This window comes from Epinephelus moara, chromosome 3, assembly GCF_006386435.1.
Source record: "Epinephelus moara isolate mb chromosome 3, YSFRI_EMoa_1.0, whole genome shotgun sequence".
Lineage (NCBI taxonomy): Eukaryota > Metazoa > Chordata > Actinopteri > Perciformes > Serranidae > Epinephelus > Epinephelus moara.
Genome location: NC_065508.1, coordinates 5,154,303 through 5,181,590, shown reverse-complemented (window position 1 = coordinate 5,181,590; position 27,288 = coordinate 5,154,303). Strand labels below are relative to the sequence as shown.

General features: G+C 41.7%; 1 protein-coding gene across 7 annotated transcripts in view; it reads right to left on the bottom strand.

The window, feature by feature from the left end:
* larp1 (La ribonucleoprotein 1, translational regulator) overlaps window positions 1-26,095 on the bottom strand; it is a 59,609-nt gene extending 33,514 nt beyond the window's left edge. For all 7 annotated transcript variants that reach the window (XM_050040570.1, XM_050040573.1, XM_050040572.1 and 4 more), the window contains exons 1-3: window positions 25,460-26,095; window positions 1,385-1,449; window positions 364-429 (exon numbers count right to left, since the gene is read on the bottom strand). In XM_050040570.1, the coding sequence (XP_049896527.1) occupies window positions 364-429; window positions 1,385-1,449; window positions 25,460-25,838 (510 nt within the window). In that variant the 5' untranslated portion in view covers window positions 25,839-26,095. The remainder of the gene's footprint in view (window positions 1-363; window positions 430-1,384; window positions 1,450-25,459) is intronic.
* Window positions 26,096-27,288: the final 1,193 nt, after the last annotated feature.

Genomic DNA, 27,288 nt, shown 5'->3' with positions numbered 1-27,288 from the left:
GATTTACTTCTGGGCAAAGATGAGCGAGGACACCGAATGTGGAAAGGTTGCAAACAGGTCATTTGTTTATTATATAGCCTGATATATATTATTAACATGTGTTTATTAACTGGCCTCTGGCCTCGTGTCATTTTGCTAAAGTGGCCCATTTCTAATCCTGTGCTCTCGTCAGGCTAACTACAACTTTGACGTTATGAGATGGCAGCCGTCTTCTGCACCATCTTACAAATACTCAGCAAATATGAAATCGTTCAGTAGTCCAATTCCCAAACAGACATCACCCTCATCTCATCAGTGTGTCCTCCATACTGTTCATCTACCAACCTGTGACTCAACACTTCTCAGACAAACAATAACACCCACCTGCATGTCTTTAGTCGCAATCTCGCCGGGAGTCGGCCAGCTGTTGGCGTCGCCAAAGTCTCCAACCTGAGCAACAAAATAAACAAACACACAAAGCTGCATTAGCTGAATAGGAGAGTCACAGGTATCTGTGAAAGTGAGATGTTGCAGCAGGTTATCCTGGTGCGCCACCACAAAACTAACTCCATATTAGATCAGCAAATTCAAATGTTCCAATCCAAATGTTTGCTTAGTGAAAACGTTTTCTTACTGGTGTGAAAGGGAAAAACACTTGTTACAAGTTAAATGCAAACTAAAACCTATGTCCAGCCTGTTTTTATGGCCCAGCTGTATCCTGTGCAGAAATCTAACCAAGACTCTTTCCCATCTTCCCTGTTTTTCTAACTCACCTGCTGTCAGAAGCCTACTCTCCTTTAATCTTTAACCAATAAGTTTCCTGTGATTTGACAGTTTCTCTCTTTTGTTTCTGCAACACTGCACTTAACGCACGGGTGTCGTAAAAGCTTGTGGTCAAGGTGTGGTTAACAACCCTGGAGTAGAGCAGTAGAGTGCAATCAAAGGTAGGAAGTTGTGAATGAAATGCTATGAGGAGAGTGTGTCTGCTTTATCTGCTGCCGGGCCATTGGCTCACCAGGAACTCACATTTGCATTCCAGGAAGTGTGAAGGGAGGTTAATACACAGCTTAGGGCATGACGGATAAATACCAGCACTCTGACTGCACGTACCTTCACAGAGCTGTAGAGAGTCTGAACTAATGGAAGATGCTCTCTTTGAATTCATGAATTCTAAGTCCAACCGCCCTTAGTTACTGTTGCTAGGGAGGACGAGTTACTTTCTTTGCTTTAATTTGCTGTATGTTTGTTTTTGTTAACGACCAAAAAGGAGCCATGTTGGTACTGTTAGTTTTTATGAATTCTTTTTTAACCTTCATATATACAGTACAGTTTCACTATTATTGATATCCACCAATATTTTATCACACAGGCGTACAGACAGACACACACAGAACCAGAACATTACCTTTCCTCCACGTCTGGCTTTGGGTGGGTTCCCTGCTCTCACAACCTTGGCGGGGCCGGTAGACTCTGTGGAAACAAATCAAGATGATTGACGTTACAATGGGCTCTGCATTCATGAACACAGATCGTCTAAAAACCAGCAGCAACAAATTAAAAGGAAAGCAGGGGAACAACAGATTTGTATTTGATATAAACTGGAAAATTGTCTACAAAATTAAGTTCGTGGTAAAATATTTGCTGAAAAGACAGAGCGTGAGACCAAATACATAATAGTTTGTTTTCTTGCCTCAGTGTTGCCTATCTGTACTGGCTTGCTTGTCTCAGTTAAATTAGTTTTTTAACTTTTCCACTACTCGTCTTATCTATCTGACGTAGGTAAGCTCTCAATAAATCATCTGCCTTTCTTTGGCTGTTTCCCCAGCTTTCATTTGCCTCTTATGCTGCATCACTTTCAGATAAACTGAACTACAGCAGCAGCAACCACACCAGTACCATAATTTTTCTGCCCTGTCATTACTGTTACCAGGCAGATCAACAACAGAAACTCATTGCAACAAAAACACAGAAAATGCAAAACCATCAGGATACGGAATCACAACTGGAGCACAGCGATTCATCATCAGGAAAGAGGAAGTGACTAATACTTAAAGCAGGTCAACCAGCAGCATCAAGACACTGGTAAAACTGGGAAACTGGGAAGAAGTGTGCAGGGGTCACAGAAACACATCTGTTTCTGTAACAGCAGAAACTGACAGTCATCAAGAGGAAGTAATCAGTCTGCTTGATGAAAAGAAAAATCCATTTATGGAAGTACTTTCTGCTTTACTAATTCCATTAAAGAATGACTTAAAGTGATTTAATGATTAATTCATTCGTCTTTTTTGTCACAAAAATGTGAAAAAGTAATCATTTTGATTCAATATGAGATTCAAAATTCAAAGATATTCCATTCACAATGATATAAAAGAGAGAAAATCACTTCACAAACTGGAAACAGCAAATGCTATCCTTTAAATATGACAAATGATTAGACAATTTGTTATTTAACTGACTGAGCATTTCAGCACTAAAATGATCCAAATTATTTTTCCTGTTTGCATTTTTATGTTTAAGTATGATCACCATTAGCTTTTAACATAGCATTTGCTAATATTCTGAGGCGAAATAAAACATGAAATGGAAAAATTGATAACACAAAAGCCGCCGAGCCTGACACATCAAAATCAATCATAACACACAACCATCAATAATATCAATAAATGTGAACAAATGTAGAATTTACTAAACACGGCAGTGCGCTTCCAACAAGCACAGACAACTGACAACTCTAGGCACAGATAGAGCAGCAGAGCATCAGGCACAGTGAAAGTGAAACTTAACCGTTCATTGGTCTAAAAGTTTGCTTTCACTCATCTTTTGCAGCAGCTGCTCCTCTCATCCATCGATCTAGTTTGATCAGCTCCAATCGGATCGACTGATCAATGACCAACCCTGCCGCTCAAAATTTCACAAACTGCTGCTCAGGGGAAAAAAATTAACTCATGAAGAGTTGCAACTGCGCTCTGTTCACGGACTGCAAAAACTTAGAACCCCGAATCTAGAGAGGGTACACAGACTGATGAACAAGGACACAAAGGCAAGATTAAGAAAACAAAAAACAAAAAAAAACATAAAGTCAGCAGCTAGATTCCTTCAAAAATGTTGATTTCCTCATGAAAACGAGCAATAACTGACCATCCCTGGCCGTGCCTGGTCATGAATCTCCATAAAAACCTTCCAACAGACCAGCTCACTTCGCCATGCTGATCTGTCTCATGTCCTCAAGTCAGAGATCTTGCCTCTTGCTGTTTTTGGCTGCAGTGTCACAACACTCTGACTACGAGGGAGTGAAAGCGGCTCACAGGGACTTCGCCGTGGCAGTTTACACCAAAGAGAAAATCTCAGTAAGCTCCTTAACGACGATCATGTCCAGGGACAAGGCCAGAAAGAGAGAGAGAGAGATGGGGGGAATAAGAGCCTTTGGCAGACTGCTAACTATCACCAACAACACCAAGGGCAGCAGTGTACCAGGATTTCATGTGTGTGTACGCATTCATGAGAGCGAAATTAGAGAAGAGATTACTCACTTTATCATTGAAGCTACAGACTGAAAATTAATCTGCAAGTTTTGATAATCGATGTATTTTATAAATGAAGCAAAAACTTGCTGTTCACATTTAAATCTCTGGCTTTTGGTCTGACTACGCAATTGATCACAAAACACAACAAATACATCAATAATGAAAACATTTTTTGTTGCAGCCGCACAACCATCAAACAAAAGTCCACTTCCAAAGTCTGGAAGCTTAAAAAGGTCGAACAACAACAAAGACATCAGAAGTGACCCAAACCAAGACAGGAAATATCCTGCACTGACGTAACTGAACAGTTACAATACATTCTTTGTAAGAAAATGACTGAGGCAATTTTTCATAATATAACCCTGACGTCATACCCTCACTACACACATCTACTTAATGTACCATGTTATGAAAGGCAGATTCCACATTATGCCCGTGTCTCTATTGTGTGTTTCTGTGTTTGCACAACACACACACAACTTTGCTCTTTCCTCTGCTGCACTGTGTTCACGAGTTTCTTCATCAGCTTATGCTGGGGTACAACACATTTTTCACATACCTGAGACCAGACACCAGAGAGAAGAAGATCATAAATAGCAAAAGCTCAAATGCGCTGTAACTACCTGACAGAGGAAAGTGACGGCGAACCTGTATTTGTTAACTGGATTTGACAAATACCTTGAAACTCTGACGGAAGCCAAACCAGTAAGCCAGTAAGAAATGTCCTGGGGTTAAATAGTCTAGAAGTCCAGTGAAAGAGCACAGGGGCCAGTGGGGAGATTAGTGCAAGCACAGCACCTATACTGTATGTTGATCTTACAATCTTTCCAATAAATACTGTGAACAGCTGGAGGTCACGTTTGCATGGTGCATGACTGTACAACCACACCGACAGGTCTGTCAGGCCCAAAGAAACACAGTACAGGATCATAGAAAATAAAGCACTAAAACATTTCCCCGTAGTGACTGTACTCACTATGGGGAAATGTTCTCCATGCACACCTTGTATTTAATCCTAACTTAGCAACACACAAAACTGTCTCCTGAACTGCAACAAAAGAGATCTCCATCCACAGAGAGCTGCACTCAACAGCAGGGTTTAGGGGCCGTGCACATGCTACGTTTTTAGCACCCTCATATTCATTGTTTTCAATGTAGATGCATGGCAGGCACCCTCAAACACCACAGCAATGCCTATTTTTCAAGGCATGACTGCTGCGCCCCGAGACAAACAGAGTTCAACTTTTGGAACACAGCAGCGCACACCGCATGTCATGTGACGAGGAACAACCAATCACAGCCAACATCTTTCCCTTCTTCCATAAATATCAGTCTGTGGTAAATATGGAGAAGTTGATCATTTTGGTGCAGGGCTGCTGACAGATGATATGCCCACACACTTAACTACACCTGGAAAAGATTTCAGGTGAATAGGCTATGATATGGAGCTTGTTCAGGTTGCTTAGCAACTTCAGACGCGTTTTCCAGGCGCTTCAAGATGCGGCATTTGTACTGGATCTACCAATCAATCCCGATTCCTCTTAAATGTCAGTTTGGGTGGTTTTCCTATTATTTAAGTATGTAAAGTAACAAAAGTGACATGTTATGAACATTACATTCTCTCATCTGAATGCTGACTGTTGTTATTAGTTGGCACTCATGTTGGACACATTGACATAAGCTGATTCTGATACATTCTGAGTACAAGAATACTGAATTCTTACAAAATATCACCTCCCAGTAGGGCTGTCAAAAGCAACATGAAATTGAGTTCGAATATTTTTGAATTAATTTAGTAGAGTTCGAATAATATTCAAATTTATTATTTATTTATTTTACATAACAAATAAAAAATAAAAATAAGATGCTTATTGCTGGTGCAATATGAACGTGACACTCGGATGAAAACACCCGTTCTGACCTCACTGAAGTGCCAGGTATGATCAACTTCTGCCTCGCTATCTGAGCAAAGTTTGGATACTTCAGTGCGTAGTTTTCCACCACAAGAGTGGATCCTGGTCAGCTCGTAGTGGTGTCTCATTCTCATTCATCTCTTCTTCAAGAAGGGTAGGCAGGAAGGCAGCAGGTGCAACACTCTCCCTGTTTGTCTCCCCGAACAGGTCACACATTGTGGACAGCACAGTGGGTGGTGTTGGCGCAGCAGGCTCCTCCGTCGGCGCCTCTCCCTCTGTCGCTGCGTCCCTCTCTGGCCCGGCTTGTGCGCGAGCCATCTCCGGTCCGAACGGGATTTGCCGTGATATTCAACATTATTAATAGTATTAATTCATTATTAATGATATTCGAATGATCAAATTTAGGTTCAAACTTATATAAAATATATATATTCGAATATATTTCAAACTTCAAATTTTTTTGACAGCCCTACCTCCCAGCATGAAATTATTTCAGCTGTGATGACATTTGTGTCTCTTGGATTTGGTTCACCATGATGTATATACTTTGCACATAACCAGCAACATAGACAGAAGCACAGCAGGTCAAAACTTTCAGGAACCAGTGAGCAGGACATTAACAGAACTCCACCAATTTAGCACCACATGCCCATAACAAAGTATCAGAATCAATGCAGCAGAACCAGACGTCGTCTTTTTATTCCTCATATTATTCTTCCTTGCCAAAACCTGGCACCTACATTACCCACAACGCAACGTGAGGTGTGTTATGCTAGTAGCAGCTAACGTACCCTGGAGGCTCTCGCCTGCTGCACACATGAGGAGTGGGCTGTAAAGGTCTGGTAAGGTCTGATAAGATCCCTCCTCTCTAACTTTGCACCAACAATTTGTTCAAATTTTCACTCTTTAACCCCAGCCAACACTGACTCAAGTGACATCACAAGGTTATTTATCAAATTTCACACACAGCTTCCTCTGGAGCCACAAAAGGCTTGATACAACAGTCTGCACATATGCAGTCGTACTCTCCTTTAAATTTAGAATAGTTTCAAATTCAGAGCCAGTTCTTGATACCAAACCCTTCACTGCAAGAATCTGTGTGCCTCTCCTGTCTCCAATTATCCTTTGGTATCCTAGAAATGTGACACATGTAAGGTGATGTCAGTAGCATCACCTTACATAACTTCTGAACTTCAAACCTGAACTGTTTATTTAGTTTGGAGCTGCAGAGACGAGAAACGGTTTGACAGAGATTTAACTGGAAGCTTCCCGACACTACAGTTTTGACCTTTGATTCATTTTGTTAGTTACACTGTGTCACAGTCATGTGTCCTCCAGGGATTTTCAACAGAAGTTTTGAGGGTTGAAAGGTTTCTTCACAACACAATTTCTAGTAAGCCAGCAAATACGCACAGTATGACGTGCCAGGACAGAAAAATCCATCAACAATCATGCGACTTGAGCCCACAGTTAGGTAAGGGGTTTGGTGTCCGTTATTACAAATGTTTGTTTGACATACAGATGTCAGATGTTACTAAAACTGATTCTGAATTTAAGTAAAGAATTGAGACAACTATGTGAAAAACTAAATTACAGCTAAGGTTCAAAGACAGATAGCAACAGTTACATATTCATAACTAACCCTGCCTTTAAATAAGTGCGAACGTGTACATTAACAATTACATTATAAAGTTATTTGCTGATTTTCTCCAATTACAACCAAGTAGTGTGTGCAGATCAAGGCTTCATTATTTCCAGAAACTTGGCCTTTAATTTTTCTTTGAATGAGAAAACTCGTGTGCAAAGTCTTTGGATTTGTGGAAAGAGTTTTTAATGTTAACAGTTTGTAAAGTGACACATTAAACTGGATGTACCAGTCAAACAGTTTTGCTCAGATAGTCCTATTATCTTCTGCAGAAGCAGCTGTCTCAGTTCCTTGTACTCTCTAGGTCTATAAAACATTTCCATAAAGAGGCTGTGTGAACTAATTCAACACTGAAATGTTTGTTTTGTCAAGTTGGCAGCTGAACTTCTTAACCTGCCTACATTTTATTGTTAAATAAAAGCTTCTTATAACCTGGTACTGTTTCCAGTGGTCTACTGAAAAGCTTTCACTCAGCAGGCATAATGTTGCTTCAACCGGCTGCTGCAAATCCTAATCACGGCTGATGACATCACGTGAAACTACCATTCATTCAGCCAAAAATCACTACTGATGAATGGGAACAAGAGTTTGTCAAGATTAAAAATGTTCAATTAATTCACTCAGAATCAGAATCTATTTAAAGTAATATTTCATAACACAACCAGGGTTTAGATGTTTTTCTCACCAATTCATGAGACTAACTCATCAGCTAAATTAAGATAAACCAAGAAACCACCAGGGTGGATGACAGCTACAACAAATGTATCCATACGTATTAAATCTATCAGCCAAAAGTGCCACTTTCATTTTGATTTCTGCATGTGCATCAAAATACACACAATCACTTCATCTAGAAAATCGCATTTAAGTTAAATTATCACCTGTCAAGGAAAGTTAAGAAATCCCTGACGTGTTCCTTAGCCCATGTTCTCACCTTCCAAAAAAATTTCACCAAAACATCTTTATTTTTTAGGATTTTTAAAATTCTGAACACCTACCAGAATTTAAATTTTTCTGGCAAAAACAACTGATCGCAGTGGAACTGCTGTAATCAGTTAAGTTCCTGTTAATTGAATGAAACACTCTACGATCCCCAGAACATTATGCCAGGAAGGAGTAAAACGACACAGTAGGCTACAGAGAAAACAGAAAGAAGCTGGAGGAGCTATTGTCCCTCGTGGCTACCTTGTTAGCAGTTAGCTCATCAGCTAGCTACGGTAGATCAAAGCAAGTCTTCACTGAGCTCCGCGAACCAAATATACTTGGGATGCACAACAACATCGGCACATTATCGGTATCGGCCAATATCAGCTTTGAAATGAACTACCAGAATTGGCCGACATGCTTTTTCTTATTTTGCACCATGACTGAATATTACATAGATTGGAAAGTATTGTATCTCATGTCTCCGTCTGTTTGTTGGCACAATAAGACCATGCATGCATAATATGATGTTAATTCCACTACCGAAGAGACTCGGTATCTGTTATTGGTCAAATAAGTTGTTACATATCTGCACATCGGATATTGGCAAAAATCCAATATTGTGCATCCCTAAAATATATTATAAAGACACACGGATTCAATTCACAGTGCCACCATGTGATGTGGCCAGGTCTCAACAAACAGGACAGAAAACATAACCTCAGTGGAAGATGTACACATCTGATAACGTCTCAAATATTCTTCAACTTTCAAGCTGATCGAGCCTTTGCTTCGGCAATATCTGGGCCACGTAAACACACATTTCATTGAACAAAAGCTACTGATCTCCTCTCAGCAGCCCAGTGTGGAAACTTTGTGCAACAACTCTGTTGCTAAATTAAGTTAAGGAATCAGCAGAAATTCTTTACGTATTTATCCCCACTTATCTGCTTAGTTTGAACACATAGTGTGAAGGCAGTTTCAAAAAACGTCACACTGCTGCTTACAAAGCATGACAGAGCATGTTTAATAGGTAAATCACACAAACACACTGGGTGTCAGATGTACAGCGTTACTCTAAGATTTTTCCTGCAAAGCGTCCTGTTGTGATTTCCTCTAAAGCCTTTTTTATAAGCTTATCAAAGGAAGTGGGACAACTTGCTCAGATTCTATTGAGTCTTTCTGCTTCGTCATCATGACAGAGGACTCTGAGTGTCTCTCATAACAGCTACAGAGTGGTTATCAGGGGGATCATTTCCATGAAATAACTTAAGAGGATTTTTATTCCCTTCACTTACTTGTATTTCTAGTGTTTCTACAACTGAAGGTCGACCTAAAAAAGGTTCAACTTACTCATTTGAATTTATCTGTGACACTTTTTCCATTATGCTCATTTTTTTTACTGTATTAGCCGAGCTAGCAGCTTGACTCCAAGAACACCAAAGTCTGTCTGTTAGTCGGTCCCCTGCTTTGGTCTACACAAAAATGTCTCAACAACTGCTTGCCATGAAATGTGGTACAGAATTTGGTTATCATCTGACTTTTCATCTAGCACCATCATCACCTCAAAACACTGGGTTTATGACCAAACTTGCAGAACTAATGAAATTCCCATCAGCCTCAGCTGTTGTGTGCTAATTAGCAACTGTTAGCACGCAAACCCACTGAACTGAGATGTTGAACAAGGTAATCTTTCAACCTGCTGAACATTAGCATTTTCGCATTGTCATTTTGAGCATGTTAGCATGCAGACGATATAATTTAACTCAACGTACAGCCTCACAGAGCTGCTAACACGGCTGGAGACTCATAAGCCCCTTTTACACAGCCAGATTTTTTCGGCGAACGTTGGGCCGTTTTGCAGGCCAGCTGCGAGTGTTTAGACACACAGAGCCGGATTGGCGAGTTGATCCTAGGTGCCCAATTTTCCATCGCGTAGGGGTAAACATATTGGTGGAACCTTTTTGGTTTAAAAAGAACGAGGCAGCCTTCCACAACAGGAGGGGCTGTTGATGACTTGTGGGAGGAGCTGTTGATGACACCGCACGTGCGACCCACTGGTGGTGGCATAACAGGAAACAGCTGATAGCAGGAATGAGCAGCTAGTAGCAAGAGAGAAACGCAAAGCTGACAGACATTGTAAAGATGAGCAACTGGGGAGACAAGGAATTGCGCACCCTCCTTGTCCTCGCAAACGAAGAGGCCATTAACCGTCAAATGACGGGAACAGTGGAGGACGGGCCGACTTACGAGAGAATCTCCTAAGGACTGACCAGCCGCGGCATGTATTGTACGACACTGTTACTTGCTCACGACCCCCATTGCCCCGAAAAAAGGCGCATTCTGTATGAACAAAAGTAGGCACGCGGCATTTCGCTGCACTCCCCGATTTCGTTTTTATACTGCCAATGCTGAAAAAAGACTGATTGGGCTTTCCTGCAAATTTGCACAATTCCTATTTAAAAAGGGCTATAGTCTTGTAGACAGCCAGACAGACATTCATGCTGAATGCGGGCAGTGCCGGATGTGACGCACAACGAATGCTAGGAAATGAATGTTAGCTAGCTTGCTTATAAATGCAGCAAAATACGATGTTATTGATACGTTTTCCATTTCTTAAGCTCCATGCCTGTCTCCCAACTCACTGCCAGGCAGGTAGCATCTCTCATGTGGGGCAGGTTATATTTTTCATGGCCAATATCACACAATACTGACTGGTTAGCCACGGCACCAAGATAGTGGCGGTCAAGCTGTGTCAACCACACATACTTCTTTGCTGATGGTTGAGGCTGCAACTTGAGCGGTCAAAGTTCACCAAATTGAACTCCACAATGTGAAAATGCGAATCTGCTTTGCCGTTGGAGGCAAATGTTTATTCGTCCCTTTTTGCATTGCATGGCAGGGTACAGGAGGCAAATATTCACAAATGTTAACTTTGCACATGTGTGACCCCTGAAGCAGTTAAAGTCTTTGGTAGCTTCATAAAATCCAACTGGCAAAAGATCCTCTGAAAGTCTTTCTAGGAAACTTATACAGAACACCGCCGACCATAAGCCATGCATCAAACATGGCTCAGGAACCCTAATTGAATTTTGTAGTCTGCAACCACTGCAACGAGTGGACAAACGCTGGTTGTTCAGCGATAAACAGCAGGTCTGTCGAGCTCTACCGCATTCTGCTGATCAGCTGAGTCGCACATCAAGATTTCCCCACTAAGGGCACGTATGCATCACTCACAGGGCTGCTCAGTGTTCAGTGCATATCAGATGATAGTTTAAGGTCAGAGGAGAGCCTCCCAGGGACAAGACGTCTGCCAAACTATAACCTGCTGCTCCTCAGGCAGTCACACAGTCAGCAGTGCATTCAGACAAGACCTTCGCTTGTAGAGATCTGCGTCGTTGGCGCTTTAAATGCCTTCCAGGATTTTTTTTTCAAGCAATGCCAGCAAAGATTTTTTGCAGTTTGCCTCTCTGGTGTAGACATTATCCCTTGACCTTTTTTATGTAGTACTTTGGTAAGGGACGTCCTACATTTCACAAACATCGAAAATAAACCAGTGGTTCTTTCAATGTCCTGCTGCAAGTGCTGGTATAATTTGTGGCTAATAAATACAACTTAAGAATCAAAAATTATATAGGAACTTTGCATGCATTTCAATCTCAGGAATCCCCAGTGGAAGTCTCAGATTTGGTTCCTGGGACAAGTCCCTGCTCCCTGGCTGCTACAGCCAGTGTGCAGTTTTTATTCACATGACAAACAAGTCCTGATCATCTTTAATAATCAAACTTAGTGCTTGAAATGGGGAGTTTAATAATGTTTGAAATGTACATGAAAAAGCTGACCTCCAACCACTATTTCAAAAAACAATAATTTTAAGTCAGACCGTATTCTTATTTTATCTTTAATCACACGTCTGCAACAAACTGCGATGTAACTTTACTCTCAACCTATTCTGTGATACTGCATTTAAGTAAATCAGAAAGACTCCTCACTAGTCTGCATTGCAGACATTATAAAATTAATTTAACTAAAAATAAACTAAACTAAATAAGTCTCAAACCAAACAATCCCTTTTTAATCAGTTATCTGTCTAATCTTCATTATTCGTCAGATCACACACACCACAGTAAATGCCCTGAAAGAAACGTTTAGTCCCCAAATTTCAGCTGCTGATCTTTAGTTTTTCAGATTTAGCATTACATGGGGTTATTTGCCCAAGACCACACTACAAGCGTGAAACTACCTCCAGAGCAGTCCGACTCGACAGGTAGGAGGTATGGCCGTTTATCTAAGCGTTACGTGCTCAACTGTACAAGAGCGCTGATAAGTGTTCCCTGAAACTCAAGGACAGGGCAGGTGTGTGTGCATGTGTGTGTTAAGAGACACATGGCTAAATGTCACAGAAACATAAGGAAGGGGAACAAGTGTGAAGACATATTGCAGAGGAGGTGAAGGGAGCAACAAAAGTGCTGAATATTTTGGTGTATTTGCATTGGCAGGGAGGCCGAGTGCTCCTAATTTATCTGCAAGTTGCTTCAGTGGAGCAATACGAGTCAGAATCAAGGAAGAGGAAATTCATGAATCCTTTCAAAAAAAATGCTGTGATTATAAGTAAACGAAAAGTCTGTGACATATCTGCAGCCCTGTATAGTAACACCATGACTGCACACAACCACCTGAAATGTCAATACAGAATTCTCACATAAACATATTCTCATTGCAAACTGTTTCACTAAAAATTCATAAGTCATAAGTCATAATATGAGGTCTGAGTTTAGACATGATCCCCATTTTATCCACAATCATACAGCACTAATTGAAACTCTGCCCCCAACATGACATTTGCCAAACAAAACAAATGCGACTACCTTGTTTGACCTGTAACTGTATCACTCCACTGAAATTCTGAATTGGCAAAACAAATGGAAGGACTGAGCTGGATCAGCTGTACCTGAAATATGACCTGACACAGTGCAAACACACCGACACAAACACATCAGTGCAACACAAAAAACATCTTTACGTCTTAATTTCAAACAAAATCCAAATATTTTTAAAAGCAGGTAGGCACTGAAAATACTTTGTGTACTTAACTGGACAATAAATAAATGTATGTTGATTTTGTTTAGGCGCTACACAATATTTTGAAGTATAATATGTGTGTTGTAAGCAATGATGAGAGCCGATGGGAGTTTGGAGCTTATTCAGACATGATTTCAAAAGGAAAATTGGCATCACATTTACGTAGTGACATGACTGCTGACAGAGAAAACAATGCAATCATCTGTTAGATGCTTTCCCCTTATCATTACACACACACACATTACTACAGTGACTCATCTTCCTCTTAACTCCATCTCCTCCCCTTTTTTAATTCACTCTCATCTCAATGTCCTCTTAAGCCCCTTTTCCACTGCCTCTTCAAGGACAGAATTTCTTGCCGTTATGCCATGCTGTTCTGTATAAAAGGTACAATTGAAGGATGCGGGATAGAGTTGTCTCGCCTTTAAGGTGGCATCAGAGGGAGTTACAGCGCTGGCACGACCTTTGTATAAATGGGACAGCCGGCAGGATGAGATCATGGGTGGCACAGGTGTGACAGTTTGAAAAGTAGCTGATGGCAGTTAGTGGCTAACTCAAAGAAGAAGAATAGTGGCCGGAAATTTCCACAAATTAGGTAAACAATGAGGTCCAGGAGCTCCAGGCAGAGAACGAGATCAGCCGCCATATAACAGAGACGATAAATGATTGTTATTGCTTAGAAAACCCCGCCGACGTTTACGTGATATGTCACACTGAAGGTTAACGCTGTTGTGTTGCAAGGCATAGCCGTCACGTCTCTTTTGCTTCCATGGTGTCCAAAAATCACACACTAGAGCGGCACGATGTCGCCGTTGTTTGGGTGTGTGTAAAATGCAAAAGCGGCATAAAGAAGGGACTTTGTAGCGGTCCTATAGCATGATCTTCTCTGTCCTCTGTGTTGATTCCCTACATGTTTCTTCACAGCACTCAGAGCCAGTTGTTGCAGCCTGCTGTGCTCGCCTGACTGCCAGAGGCTAACATTAACATTAGCCACCACCAACCCCCGCCAGCTGACATCAACTATTACCTCTCTCGCTGTCTCTCCAATGCTTATTTTGTAGGCTCTATATGAGATCACTGTGCACATTCAAATTGCTTTACCGCTTCCTTTTAATTTAGATTAAAAAAGCAGCTGCAGGGGTCCTGACGGAATGACATCAAACTGCACAACGTATTGTACAAAATGCTCTCTGTCAAACACCCATCTCATTTACTGTTATCTCTAATTTCACCGCCCCCAACAGACAAAGTCCTCCTCTGTGTTTCCCAGAAAACTCACCACAGAGCACAGACACCTCAGGTGGAGACCAAAGACAAATTCCCATGGGCGCTGCAGCACAGATACCTGCTCCAAAGCCCACAGGGTATCGCTGGTGAAGCCTATAAATAAACTTTGTGCCACGTCGGCTCTGCAGTCTTAGATAAACACAGTGGTAGTGTTGGGAAATGGGCCCGGTCCTCAGCCAGATGCTGGGACTTTTTGTTGGCTATGGCGAAGAGGGTTTTTTTCTACACCCACGTGTATTTTATCGTCATTCTGAGGTCATACTGTATTTTAAAGATTTACTTATTACAGGTCAGTGTTTTCAGGGATTTCCCAGTAAATGTGGCAAGCTGTGGGGTAAAAGAAGCACTCATATCATTGTCACAGGATGATATTCAAAACATTCACAGAAGTCAGGGTTGAACAGAGGAAGCCCTGAATTTCAGTTTCTCTCTGAAGGATAAATATGAGAAATACAGGCAGGACACACACAGTTCCCAAAAAGGCGGTTCAGACAGCTAACATGTCTGGTTTTGCTCATTACAGGGAGACAAGAACTGGACGAGGGTGTGCGATAAGACAAGAATCTTAAGTTTAAATCAGAGTGAAAGGTAATCAACATTGTCTACTGGCTGCTTGCAGTCTGATGGTCTCACAGCAGAGCAGAGTGACGACAGAGGAGGGAAGCCTCTCTGCAAGAACCAAATATGGAGGAAACGACAGAGTGTACGCCGCTAGACCGCCTGTGTGCCACACACACACACACACATCAAAGATTCTCCATGGCGTCACGTGATCAGTGTGGTGACATCACCTATTGCAGAGTAGAAAGCTCAGACAGCAGAGGGCTGGGAGGCGTCTCCCTGCATATGCCGAGTCGCAGTAACAACCTGCACATGTGCTAAAGCCAGGTCATGTAACAAGAGAGGGACAAGCGACAAGTGCATAAAATGTCCAGCTGGGTGAAAACAGTAGCCAGGGCTTGGGGGGGGGGCATCGTAAAGGAGCATGGGATCATGGGACTTGTTGTCTTCATTGTTAAGCAACAACCATTACCATATATGTAAGGTTAGGATTCCTATTGTACTCATTGTTCAGGAGGTTTAACCAGGAGACGAATAATGTGCAGAGGTCTCCCCCTCCAAAGGGACCTCATAATTAAAACACTGAATAAAGCAGTTCACATCAAAAAGCAGTGTCTCTCCGACACTACTCTGCTGACACAAGACATGTGGGGAGGGGTCAGGGGGACTGCAAGCGGAGCTGCCGCTAACGTTACTTGTTTCTCTGATAACTTAGGATCCAGACATCTGATGACTCAAATGCTTCAACCGGTTAAAATACACAGTTTAACACAAACCAAGAGGTAAAAAGTGACTTGAAACAGTTAGACAGCAGTCAGCTGGACACACACACAAACGCACACGCCTTGCTCGAGTGCACCTTGGCACTGAAACCAGCTACCCTCCGCTCCCAAAGTCAAGTCCTCACAGACTGAGCTTCTGCTGCTGCACATGTTTTTGTGCAAACCAATTGTTAATAATGAAGAGCACCACTAACTGTGAAAAACGCGCTACATTACCTTTAGCTTCTTCAAAATAAAAGCCTTCTACTGGTTCACCAGAAGAAATTAAAATAAATCTGATACTGGAGAGTACAAATAGGAAAGCAGGAGTGAAACTGAACTCCAGTGGGATTCAGTTACAGTCTACAAAAGTGCTGAGAGCTCAACACAGAGACTTTTAAAAACAGCTTTCTCTGCAGTCACAGCACAGCTTTGCTCAAGACACAGCTTAATTTGGGACAGGAGAGCGTCACACGTGTGCCTCAGTCAGTCCGGCTAACCAGCTGGACGCCAACAGTGCAGGTGGACTCAGTTGTCCACTGCGGAAAGACCCCTGTGGAGAAACATCTGTTCACGGTGCTCACGCCTGGAGAAGCCTAGCGCAGTGACAGCCAGCTATACCTTGTCCTTGACAAAAATGGTCAAAGTTGACAACGCAGCTTTCAGAGTTTCACACAGACTAAAAGACATCAAGACAGGAACGACTGGTTTGGAGTCAAAGCATAAACAAACTTCAAACATGAGCACCAACGATTAAGCCATGATATTTTATTGCTCCAAAATTAAAGCTGCAGTCCTGTTCTGTCTGACTCTCTTGAGACATTTTTTCAGATTTTCTAGAACCCTAAATTCACTTTTCTTCATTGAAGATACCTCATACTACCTCCCTCTACCTGGTCAACAAGCTGCAGCTATTTCATTAGTGGTTAACTCATCCGCTATTTCATTTAGTGTGCAGGTCCTTAAAGCAACAAACCCTGAGCCAGATTAGATGAGTTTTGAGCTGCAGCAGTAGCGGACATGTTTCTCTTCACAGCCCACTCTGCTCAGTAATACACATTTTCTTGAACTTGTTTCCTCAGACACGTTTATAAAGTAAATCCCGCAGGACTCATGACCTGAGGCCTTTGACTGCAGGAGCTTAGTCACGTTTTTAATCCACCAGTAACTAGACACATCCTTGATGTAAACAGTCCACACCCTGAGCCTGAGCAAAGAGGGATGTGCCGCTATCATCGAGTCCAGACACAACCCAGAGACAGATAAAGCAGCTCGAGTTGGACGACTTAAGACAAGGGCTCATCTGAAACAGCTGACAGAGTGTGTGTGATGAGTAGGTGTGTGAGGTGTAGTGGGAAAGGTGGAGTAGAGTGAATGCAACATACACTGGGCCGCTAACTAGCTTAGCATTTCCACTCTGAGTTCATCTGCTTCGAGGTTCTGACTGTCTACAAGTCTAAAATAAATGCTAACGTGTGTTTTGATTGGACAAATTGCCCTAATTCATACATCCTCACTTATTTAGATACATTTTTGTAATGATTCAGTGTCATCTATAGCTGCAATTGACAATTATTTTCATTATCAATCAATGGGCTGATTCTGATTGATTGTTAAGTTAAACAAAGTTAATCCATTAACAATGACATTAATCAGAAAAACAGCAAATCCTAAAAATTTTTGGCTTGATAAACAATTAATAGATTATCTACTGATCAATTACTCGACTTGCAACTATCAGCTCAAGACATGTCTTTGGGAGTGTTACAGAAGGACTCCCTCTATCCAATAAAACACTGTCTTATATTGTGTTGCAATATAAGACGTGCTGCAACGATTGATTGCTCAATTAATTTGTTGTTAAAGCGACAAACTGATGTATCAAAGATTATGTGATCTGTAAAATCAATAGCAAATAATTGGAGTTATTATCAACGGAGCATTAAGTTTTAAAGCTAAAAGCCACAAAAATTCAGATGCATCAATCACATTAACCAGCAAACATGAAGACACAACATCGTGACCAATCACCTGAGCTCCCATCAACACAACAAACATAGATTCAGAAGCAGCAGCAGCATCTGTGTCAGTCTGTCCTGCGACAGTAGTTCCACTTTACCCCATGACATGTCAGCACTTCCAGGTTCATGACCTTTGCCGGGTCCCAACAGGTCGTAAAAACCAGGCTACAAACAGCTCCGATGGTGTCTGATAACGCGAGGTTGGGGTCTGCCTCCTTACGGCCACAACAAAGAGGATTCACAGAGCGGGGACAAATGCGGGAGACAAGTGAAGTGTCCATGCTAATTTTGAAACGGCAAGTAGAAGCGACTGCTGCAGGAATGCAAAGCAGCTCCGAAACATCACACGCTTTGGAGTCCTTCAAACTCACAACTTTATATAGAGTTAGCAAGAAAGCCATGGCCAGAGTGGAGGCTTGTTAAACAAAAAAGGAAATCATGCTAACACTCTACTTTGACCATCCTATCAAACATTTATAAGCAGTATATAAACATTTATGCTAATATGGTTTATAACGTACTATACTGTAGTTTTAAGCAGATATATACGCACTTATTAATGCATTTACCAACAATACATCTCTTCCTGTGCACACCAATAAGTGGACGATACACAGATGAGGTAATATTGAGGTAATGACAATAATATTAAATTCCAAACTTTAATATCAAATGATGTCTTCGTAGGAGATGTTATAATTCATGACAAACGCTGCACAACAATAAACCTTATCAGTACACACTCACATTTCAGTGCAATATAAACTGATCCTTAAAATATGCTGCTCATAAAAGTGTTGCTAAAATAATATTAAAGAGATGTTTTAATTTATAAAAGAGCCAAAAGTCCTGTGCTACAAAGTGTGACAGTTTCATCCAACAGTGCCTTTCTACCTTAAGTTTCAAACAAAGGGGGCTGCATTTGCAAGTGTTAATTAAGTTTCCTGCATGATGCTAAAGGAATGCTAATGCCTCGGGCCTAACCTACATTTACATTTATTCATTTGCCAGACCTGCTAGTCAGTCCCGATTCCCTGACTGGGGGGGTGGTCACACCTCAACTGTAGGACAGTGTTACATGTTGGCCTGCATTCTTCACAACTGCAAAAAGAAAATGGACTTTAAACTTTAAATGAGGCTGTACTTGGACTGTGTATCGTTTTTGATACTTAAAAATCACAACTTTAGAAAAAAATAATCAAAAATGAATTGTTTAACACCTGTAACTCCCTACGTCAACATCTACATATTCAGAGGTTGGGCTAGTCTATACCAGAGAGCTGAGAAGTTTACTTTTCAACTGGAAAATGCTCTACTCAGCACATGTTGTACAGGTTTGTCTCAAACGTACTACAAAAGACAACAGATCATTTCAATGTTACCGTCATATGAAATGGAATAACGTTTTTAGGTTCGAGACTATGTAGAAGATCTGTGTGTGGTGTGTTCGTGTTCCATGTCTGCTACACAGCTTACAGGAGCCACACTACGCACTGCTGCAGCTGTAGAGCCCCTCGAGTCCTGCATTAAGGAAACACCTCATGCACTCGTTCACCGAACATACAGTAACATACAGTAAAGTCATAGAAACATCAACAAACTAAAAGCCTGCGTGCTGAATGAACATCCACATAGTAAGTAGGATACATTCGCAAAATAAATATTTCATTCTGCAATGATGCCTGGCTACTTTGGTGCTGAAAAGAATGAAGTCTAGATATTTCCACTCAGCAGAGTTTAACTATCACACTGTGACTCCGGGGCTTGGAGCACATGATGACATTTAAAGCAAAAATGTACAACTCAAATGTACTTTGCCAGAACATTTTCACGTGGGATCCAATTTGGTTATTTTCAACTGTAACTCATTGAGACATTTGTCTCTATTTCTCTCTGGCTGTGCCAACAGTGTGAATTAATGCATGTTATGTGTTGAAAGAACAAGTACGTTTGAAAGCTCAGAAATACAGTATAGCTCCGGACCTTGCTTAGAAAATGAACAAAAATGTCCACTTACAGCCCTGCAATCAACAGGTATACCATTGAGTGTTATAACTTGGCATAATCTGTTTAGTAATTTACACTGAGCACATTTTGAAGCAATTTTTGCCCAGCTATTTTCAGTCTGAAAGCAGCTTCATACAGGTGACACAGCAGGACAGGATGCTAACTTGTTTAGCCAAAGTAGCTTCATTTTGCTGGCAGTTAGAGTTAATTTTCTGCACTGGGCTATCTGATCAATCACGCCATGTTTTACTCAGCAATTTTGATTTTGCTACCACCAAAACGACTTGTGAGAATCTAAAAACCAATGTTTGCGTTGATTTTCTCTGCAACCGTGGCATTTCACCATGTCGACTTACTGAATCAATGAAATACAATGTTAAAGAACTTGGGGGCGAAAAGATTATACAGAGAGGGTCTGCTTATAAAAAGACACTGGTACTCTTGTTCTGTAGTGACCTATGAGAACAAGGCGGGCAACAGCACTGCTAGCATTTATCACTAATTCACCATTAACTCCCCCTGGGGCCAAAATACACTGAAGAATTTAACTGTGTAGAGGAACTGAGCCTACTTGTTTGGCAAATTAATTCAATTTCTGAAGCATACACCTTTAAAATACACTGAAGGAATGTGCTAAATATCTTGTTCCTGTATTTTAGGTGAAACTAAACCCAGTTTAGTTTCACTTAAAATGCAGGACCAAGACAGTCAGATGAATAAAGGACCCTGACTGCATCAGGTCAGTGTGATGAATTCATTGATGTTTGCGCGACCGCCTAACTGACTCTGTTTTTGTTCAGCTGCTCAACATCTCTGCAACCGATCCCAACATTGAAGAAAAACATACAAATCAACATATTGTGGATGATCTTCATGGCTGCACAAACTGTGTCACATGACCTACAAACTGAGAAGTCATTCAGCTAAATGCCAGAATTGTAAAGGTCAGACCAGCTTCAACTCTTCAGCTCAAGCTGCCCCAGTTACGATGCAGTGGGACCACAGTTTACCTGCTGGAATTAATTCAGGTGATCTAGTAAAAGGCAGGCAGGGCATGAAGTAGTGTGGGGAGGGTTTTAAGTGTACAGTGTGGCAGCAAGCCAGGGAGGCAAGGCTAACAACAGCAATCCATCAAGCTTCTTATGAACCACTTCACTGACCTTAAAGCTGTAGCTGGTAACTTTAAGTCATTTTTGCTGAAACTGTCACCATATCCCAAGAGTTGTACCAGACATAAATTGTGAAAAGTCATATTCCTTGGCCTCCTCTTAGTACTTCTAAAGGCATTACTGCACATGAACGAAAACAACCACTCAGAGGTGTCTTGAATGTAGCTGTCATTTATGTCCATCACAGCTCGTTAAATTTTAAGTGATAAACTAGGCAACGCTGATCAAATATAAATCAGGATTCTGTTTCTGCATGGCCTTTTTCTCGCTTCAAATGATCTCAGAAACACATTTTACTACACTGCTGAGCTGTAAAATGAATACCTCTCACTTTACAACTAAACAGTACACTAAAACATGTTCCCGAAAACTTACGAAGCGAGAGATGGGCAATGCAGAAACAGAATCTTGAGTTATATTTAATCAGTGATTGACAGACAAGTTAGAGACTCCTTAGCTCTAACTGGTTGTTTCTGAACAGCAGCAGTAGATTCTGGCAAATGCTGTCAGAGTTAATACAAACAGGAAGAGGAACAAGATTTTTTTCCCACAGACTAAATGTCTCATGTACTACTGTGTGGATTTAGTGACATTTTCACCAAATGACATCATGTTATTTTTATGAAAGTTACCAACTGTAGCTTTAATCTCTGTTGCTGCAGCCAGGCAGCATCCCTCCTTCTCTTGCATCATTCTGCCATGCATGATATAAACAAGGATATAAACAATCAATATTCTAGAGTCTTGTAATTCTGCTTGTTGAAGCTCAACAGTACTGAGGCACGTCTCTTAATTCACAACCCAAGATAACATGTTTCACCCTGTCCTAACAGTAATGAATAGACAGTGAAATCCAGTGGGATCACAACTTTAAGGAAACTCAACTCTGTAGTTTTTGCCCAAAAGTAGCCCTATGCTATTTACAAGCGGGTCCAAATTTTGATTGTATTGTGCAAAATCCCTTGGGCAACTCATGCACATTCCTGCTGCCTGTTTCACTCTATTCTGCTGCTCTACAGTTGGTGTTGGCAACACAAGTAAGGCACCAGTTAAAGCTGTGTAGAGGAAGAAGCAAACATGGACGTTCACATTTCATTTTAAATGTCTTCACAAGATTGACTTTGTAGATTGTTTTTTGTTGTTGTTATTTTAAATGGAGGAGGGAAATAAAGTAAATAAACTTCAACCTGTCTGTCAGGCTTCAAGGAGACACACTAGAAATGTTGGTGAGTGACCCTGGATGTAACCAAAACACCACACGACACCTTTAAGTCTATGGCCAGCACTCGCAACAGATCAGCCTGGGGAAAATTGTTGTTGCATGCCACACTGCCAATAGTGGTTTTTGGTGACAGTATAAAGAATGCAGACACACGCCCAAGAGACGAGACAGCGGCAGTCATGTTTACTACTAATATCACCAGAAGTCAAACACTGAGTCACCTCTCCAAAGCTGAAACAAAACTATTTTGACGGGTGATAAGATCAGGCTACATCACATGGTGTTTAATAGTCTATATGGGATTATTGTTTTTAATTTAATCATTGATTTGTCTTTATTTTCAAAGGATTAAATTATTTCTGATAATATCCTCTCTGACCTCCACACGGACAGTTTGGAAGACTGATCATTTTTTTGATGGCAAGACAAATAAATATAATTTTTCACCCTGTTAAACCTGACCTTTTATACTCATAGAACAAGTGGTTGGCGGTGATGGTAATGGTGTTTTAACCATGGGTGACTGGTTTGGACGGTGATGGCTGGATGTAGTACAGGTTTTTGTTTATTTTATGAGGTAGGTTTTAGCCTATGTCTTAAATATATATGAATACAGCATGTTTTATGCATTTTATTTATTCTGTTTCATGTTTAAGTCTGTGACTTTTCTCCAGGTATCACAAGGCAAATTTCTCTTTGGAGAAAAATAAAGTTTAAAAAGGTGAAAGTTCAGCTCAAGGATATAAAGCCAACATTTGAGTGACAAAGACAAGCAAGCTGGCGATGTGCTTGCCACCCTATCCCCTGAGCTAAAATGATTATTTCCCAAGCAATTAACAGTAAACCCAATCAGTAGTAGCACGTCTGAGGCGATAGGGAAAATGGGCTGCTTATTCAGGATCCAAATCCATTTAGGATCACTCCTACTGTGATCCTAAAACAAGCTCCCTGCCTGGGCCGTGGAAATACATTTAGAGCCATTCAGCTGGTGCTCTTATCCAGGACGGGAGTCCAGGGTCTTGTTCAAGGGCACGCAAAGTACACAAACTGATTAAAGAGTGTTCTACCTGTGAAAAAGACTCAACTTCTTATTCTTTTGGTGAGTGGACAATCATTTGGACCAGGGTGAAACCTTGTTAAATGTTATAGGACGAGAACTTTTGCTACATTTTAAGTTACAATGAATTAAGTGTCACGTATCATGATACGGACATGTCACTGCTTTTTATTTTACTTGTGAAATGTTGTATAGCTTTGCTTCTTCAGGTTACTACAAATAACTCAAAATCAGCTATCACGTCGTAGACACACAACCTGTGTTGTCAACTCCCAAGAAGACCGTTGCTTTCTGTCACAGGATCAAAACAACCAAAAAATAGTTTGAAACCACTGCTCGACAACTCAAAATCCATCTGACAATTAGCATCCAAGCATTCTTTCTTTGAATGCAACATAAAACAGGGGCATGACACTGCATGGTTCTCTCAACTTCTGGCTCGCGACCAGGTTTACTTGCTGATGTGACAGCTTTTGGAGCACATCCATCCAACCCACCCACCCAGACTGGTCCAGATTCAGAGTACAGGATGTACTCTGAACCTAAAGTCTACATTAGTTATACACTGCAAACAAAACCAGCTGGCAAACAAAAAAGGCAAAAGAAATCGCTGACAGGCCACAGCCGGAGTCATGATGACCTGACGGTGCAACTGCAAAGCCGACACTGTCCAGGAAAAAGTACACACATGGTTGTGGGGGCAAAAAACCACGTTGCCTTGCAACAGAATATAGAAAGGGAGCTGTCCCAGTGTGCATCACCAATAATCACTCCACAGGGTCGATTAACTTTGATTTAAGAGAAAATCAACGTGTGTTTTTATGATACAACATAATCTGATGTAATTTTAAGCTCGGACCTGAGATCGAGCAGAAGCCATGATGACTCTCAGCAGCCTGCCTGTTAGCTTGCATGCTAATGATCACTAGCTAGGTGGACAAGCAGGGAGGACCCGGGTTTGAGCTGACAACAGATACACGACATGACAACCGGCTTGTTTACCGTGAAACAACCACCCTGCCTCACACATCACATCTAGCCTTCGAGTTTGCACGGATCCGGCGCAGTATGCTAGCTAGGTAGCATGTTAGCTAGCTAGCAGCGCCCATGCCTTTCTCTCGGGGAACACGTGGAGTGAACACGTGACGCCTCATAACAAGCCTGCTCCTTTTAAGAGATTAAACGAGCAGATGTGTCGTCTTGGGCCGTGTTTCGGTGTTGGGAATCGATCTTTAAACACGTTTAAAAGCCGACATGTCTCACAGAAGGCGGCTGGAAATGCACAGTAGCAATCTGGAAGCTAAGCTAACATCTGAGTGGGAAGGGCTTGACGACGCGCTAGGCCAAAGAGGAGTCAGTGTGCTATTGTTAGCTGGCTAATGCAAACCGGCCGAGCTCTTTTCTTCTAATTGATGCAATGCGAGACATGGGCGGGTGCCTCATTAATGTGCGGCGTGGCCGTGTGTCGAAAATCTGCCTCAAAACAAACGTGTAATCAGTAGTAAGCACCGGTTTAGATATTTGCCAAACACAGAGTGCGTGTCAGCTAAAGGTTTGACTGGCTGGGTGGCAGCAGATGAGGCACACAGGGCAGGGACAACATGGTGATGAAGCAGGCTCAACATCTGAGCTACTCTTGACTACTGTCTTGAAGTTGGAAGTCACTGCAGCAAACATGCACGGTGACACTGCTGAAATTAACTCTCTCTCTTTCTCTGCAAAATATGCCACAAAAACACACAAGATTTGATGCACTGAAGCTGAATAGTTTGGCACAGCAACTTCACAACCATTGCACGACCACACAACACGTCCACAAACGTGCACAACAAGCAGAATTTAATTACACCTTCAATTATTCAAATTATGATCTATAAGAAGCAGAGAGTTTGATTTTAATAGACTTAAAGCGAAGTCATGATTGCTTAGCATGTGATCAAAGGGGAGCAACACTACCCTGGCATTTGATAGGGAACCAGAGAAAAGTTTGAGTATTTTAGCTTTTTTTAAGGGTGTGATCCCTTGTGCAAGCAGCCACCCATGGGTCCACAACTCCAGGAATAGCTTTCACTTCACTAGGAGGAGGAGGGGGTATTTACTCCAAATATATCCAGCTTGCAGGGAGCAACAAGAGGGCGAGCAGACTAGGCTTGTTTATGGACTCACTTGGCTCTTTTGGTTTCAGTAAAATGCTATCTGACCCCCTCGTGACAGCTGCTCGGTCATCTTGTGTGACCACACCTGGACGGGCAGACACCGACACAACACTGACAGCCAGTAAAATCAACATGTAGGGAGGGTACAAACCGTGGTGTGCTTGTCCATTCACGCTGACCACGGTCACCGCATTCATTTTCCTAGTCCACGGGTTCACCTTGGGCGGGGGAGCTTCAGTAAACTCCTTTCTGCTTTTAACACCTTCCCCGTTTTGCTTCTCGTCGCTGTCACAGCCTTCTTTGCTCTCCTCTGTCGCCTCCTTTGAGGGCTGCTCCTCCGTACCGAGGGTCCCTCCCTGCCCGGGGCTGCTGCCGCTGCTGCTCCCCTGCTCGGCGACACCCGTCTGCCGCTTGGCCCCGTCGCCCCGGCCGCCCTCCTCTACCTCCGGCTCACCGCGGATCACTTTACCGTGCTCCTCCGCTTTTGCAAGCGGGTTGCCGGGCAGGAGAGTCTCCACCTGAGTGGCCATTTCCCACCACCGTCTTTCTTCCCCCCTCAGGATTACCAGTCCTCCCCCCGGCCCGAATTCGCCGTCAATTTAAAGGAAATGTGAAGTTGTTCCGCGGAGTCTGCCGCTCCTCTGTCGCTCCTAGACCAAAAGAGCTTCAGTCTAAGACGCAGAGTAGTCAGCACCGAATTAAAACATGTATAAAAATAAAGAAACGTGTCCGAGGGCCTCGCAGGATTACAACCTTATCTCCACCACTAGCAGCAATATGGATGATCCCCACCACGCGATAGGGGGGTGCGCGCACGTACGGCGAACAGGGGGAGTAGCCACGTAAAGCCGGGGGCGCGCTTTGGGTCAGGGTGAGATGATGCTTTCAAGTGCTTCCTCATCGTAAAACCTCTTAATTCCCAGTGTCGGAAGTCACAAAGTGCCACTGTAGTCGGGCGCATTCAAGTGCGTATTGTAACGAAATATATCATGGATTTACTACTGTTTAATCCAGTGTCATTTAGACAACAGTTTTGGAGAAGTAAGCTCACTGTACATATTTTATTTTTGTGCATCATGTTGTCACACATTCTGCAGCAATACTTAGAGACAAAAATTGTTTAAAATGCAATACCCCAAACATTTTAATGATTGAATGGAAATTCAAAACATTAGCTACCACACATAATTCACATAAACACAGAAAAAGAAAAAAGAAATAGGCTACAACCGTCCATGACCTTCATATCACATCACAGCGACTTGTTTTGATGGGATTACAGCCGTCTTTGTCTTTGAGGGGCTGATGCATTTCTGTAGCCAGTCAGACACACAAAGGTCTACATTAGCCTATCACTGTAGCACATGATCAGAAGACTATCACAAGAACCCTCACAGTGGATAAGGAAAAAATAATCCAAAAAAAAGGCCTATTTTAAAGTATTTTAACACAAGTTTGTTGCACAAGATTTTACACCAGTCACCAGTGGTTGAAGAAGTAGTCAGATCTTTTACTTAGGCTACGTGAAGTAAAAGTCCTGAATTCAAAACCGTAGTTTTTACAACAAAATACTTTTAGTATCAAATGTTAAGTTAATCAGAATGGTCAATTTCAGAATAGTATATCACTGGGTTATCTTTATGCAGCATTTTAATGTTGGAGCTGGTTAAGGTGGAGCTACTTTAATTTATTTAACAGTTGTTTAACTTCATAACAACACTGTATGTCACGTGTTTTATTTACTTACTAGTAAACTATCAAATATATCAGAAATACTTTATTTACATGCAGTGGAGTATAAAGTCGTATGTATGGAAATACAAATACCAAGTACTTTGTGTATTCACATACATTTATGAAGGTTGTGCACAACTTGTTTAGTTTAAGGACAGCACCTTTGACAGTTAATTCAACTTAAATTCATTTAATGTTTATATTATTTATGTATTTGTAAATAATTTCACACGGTTGTATCTATTT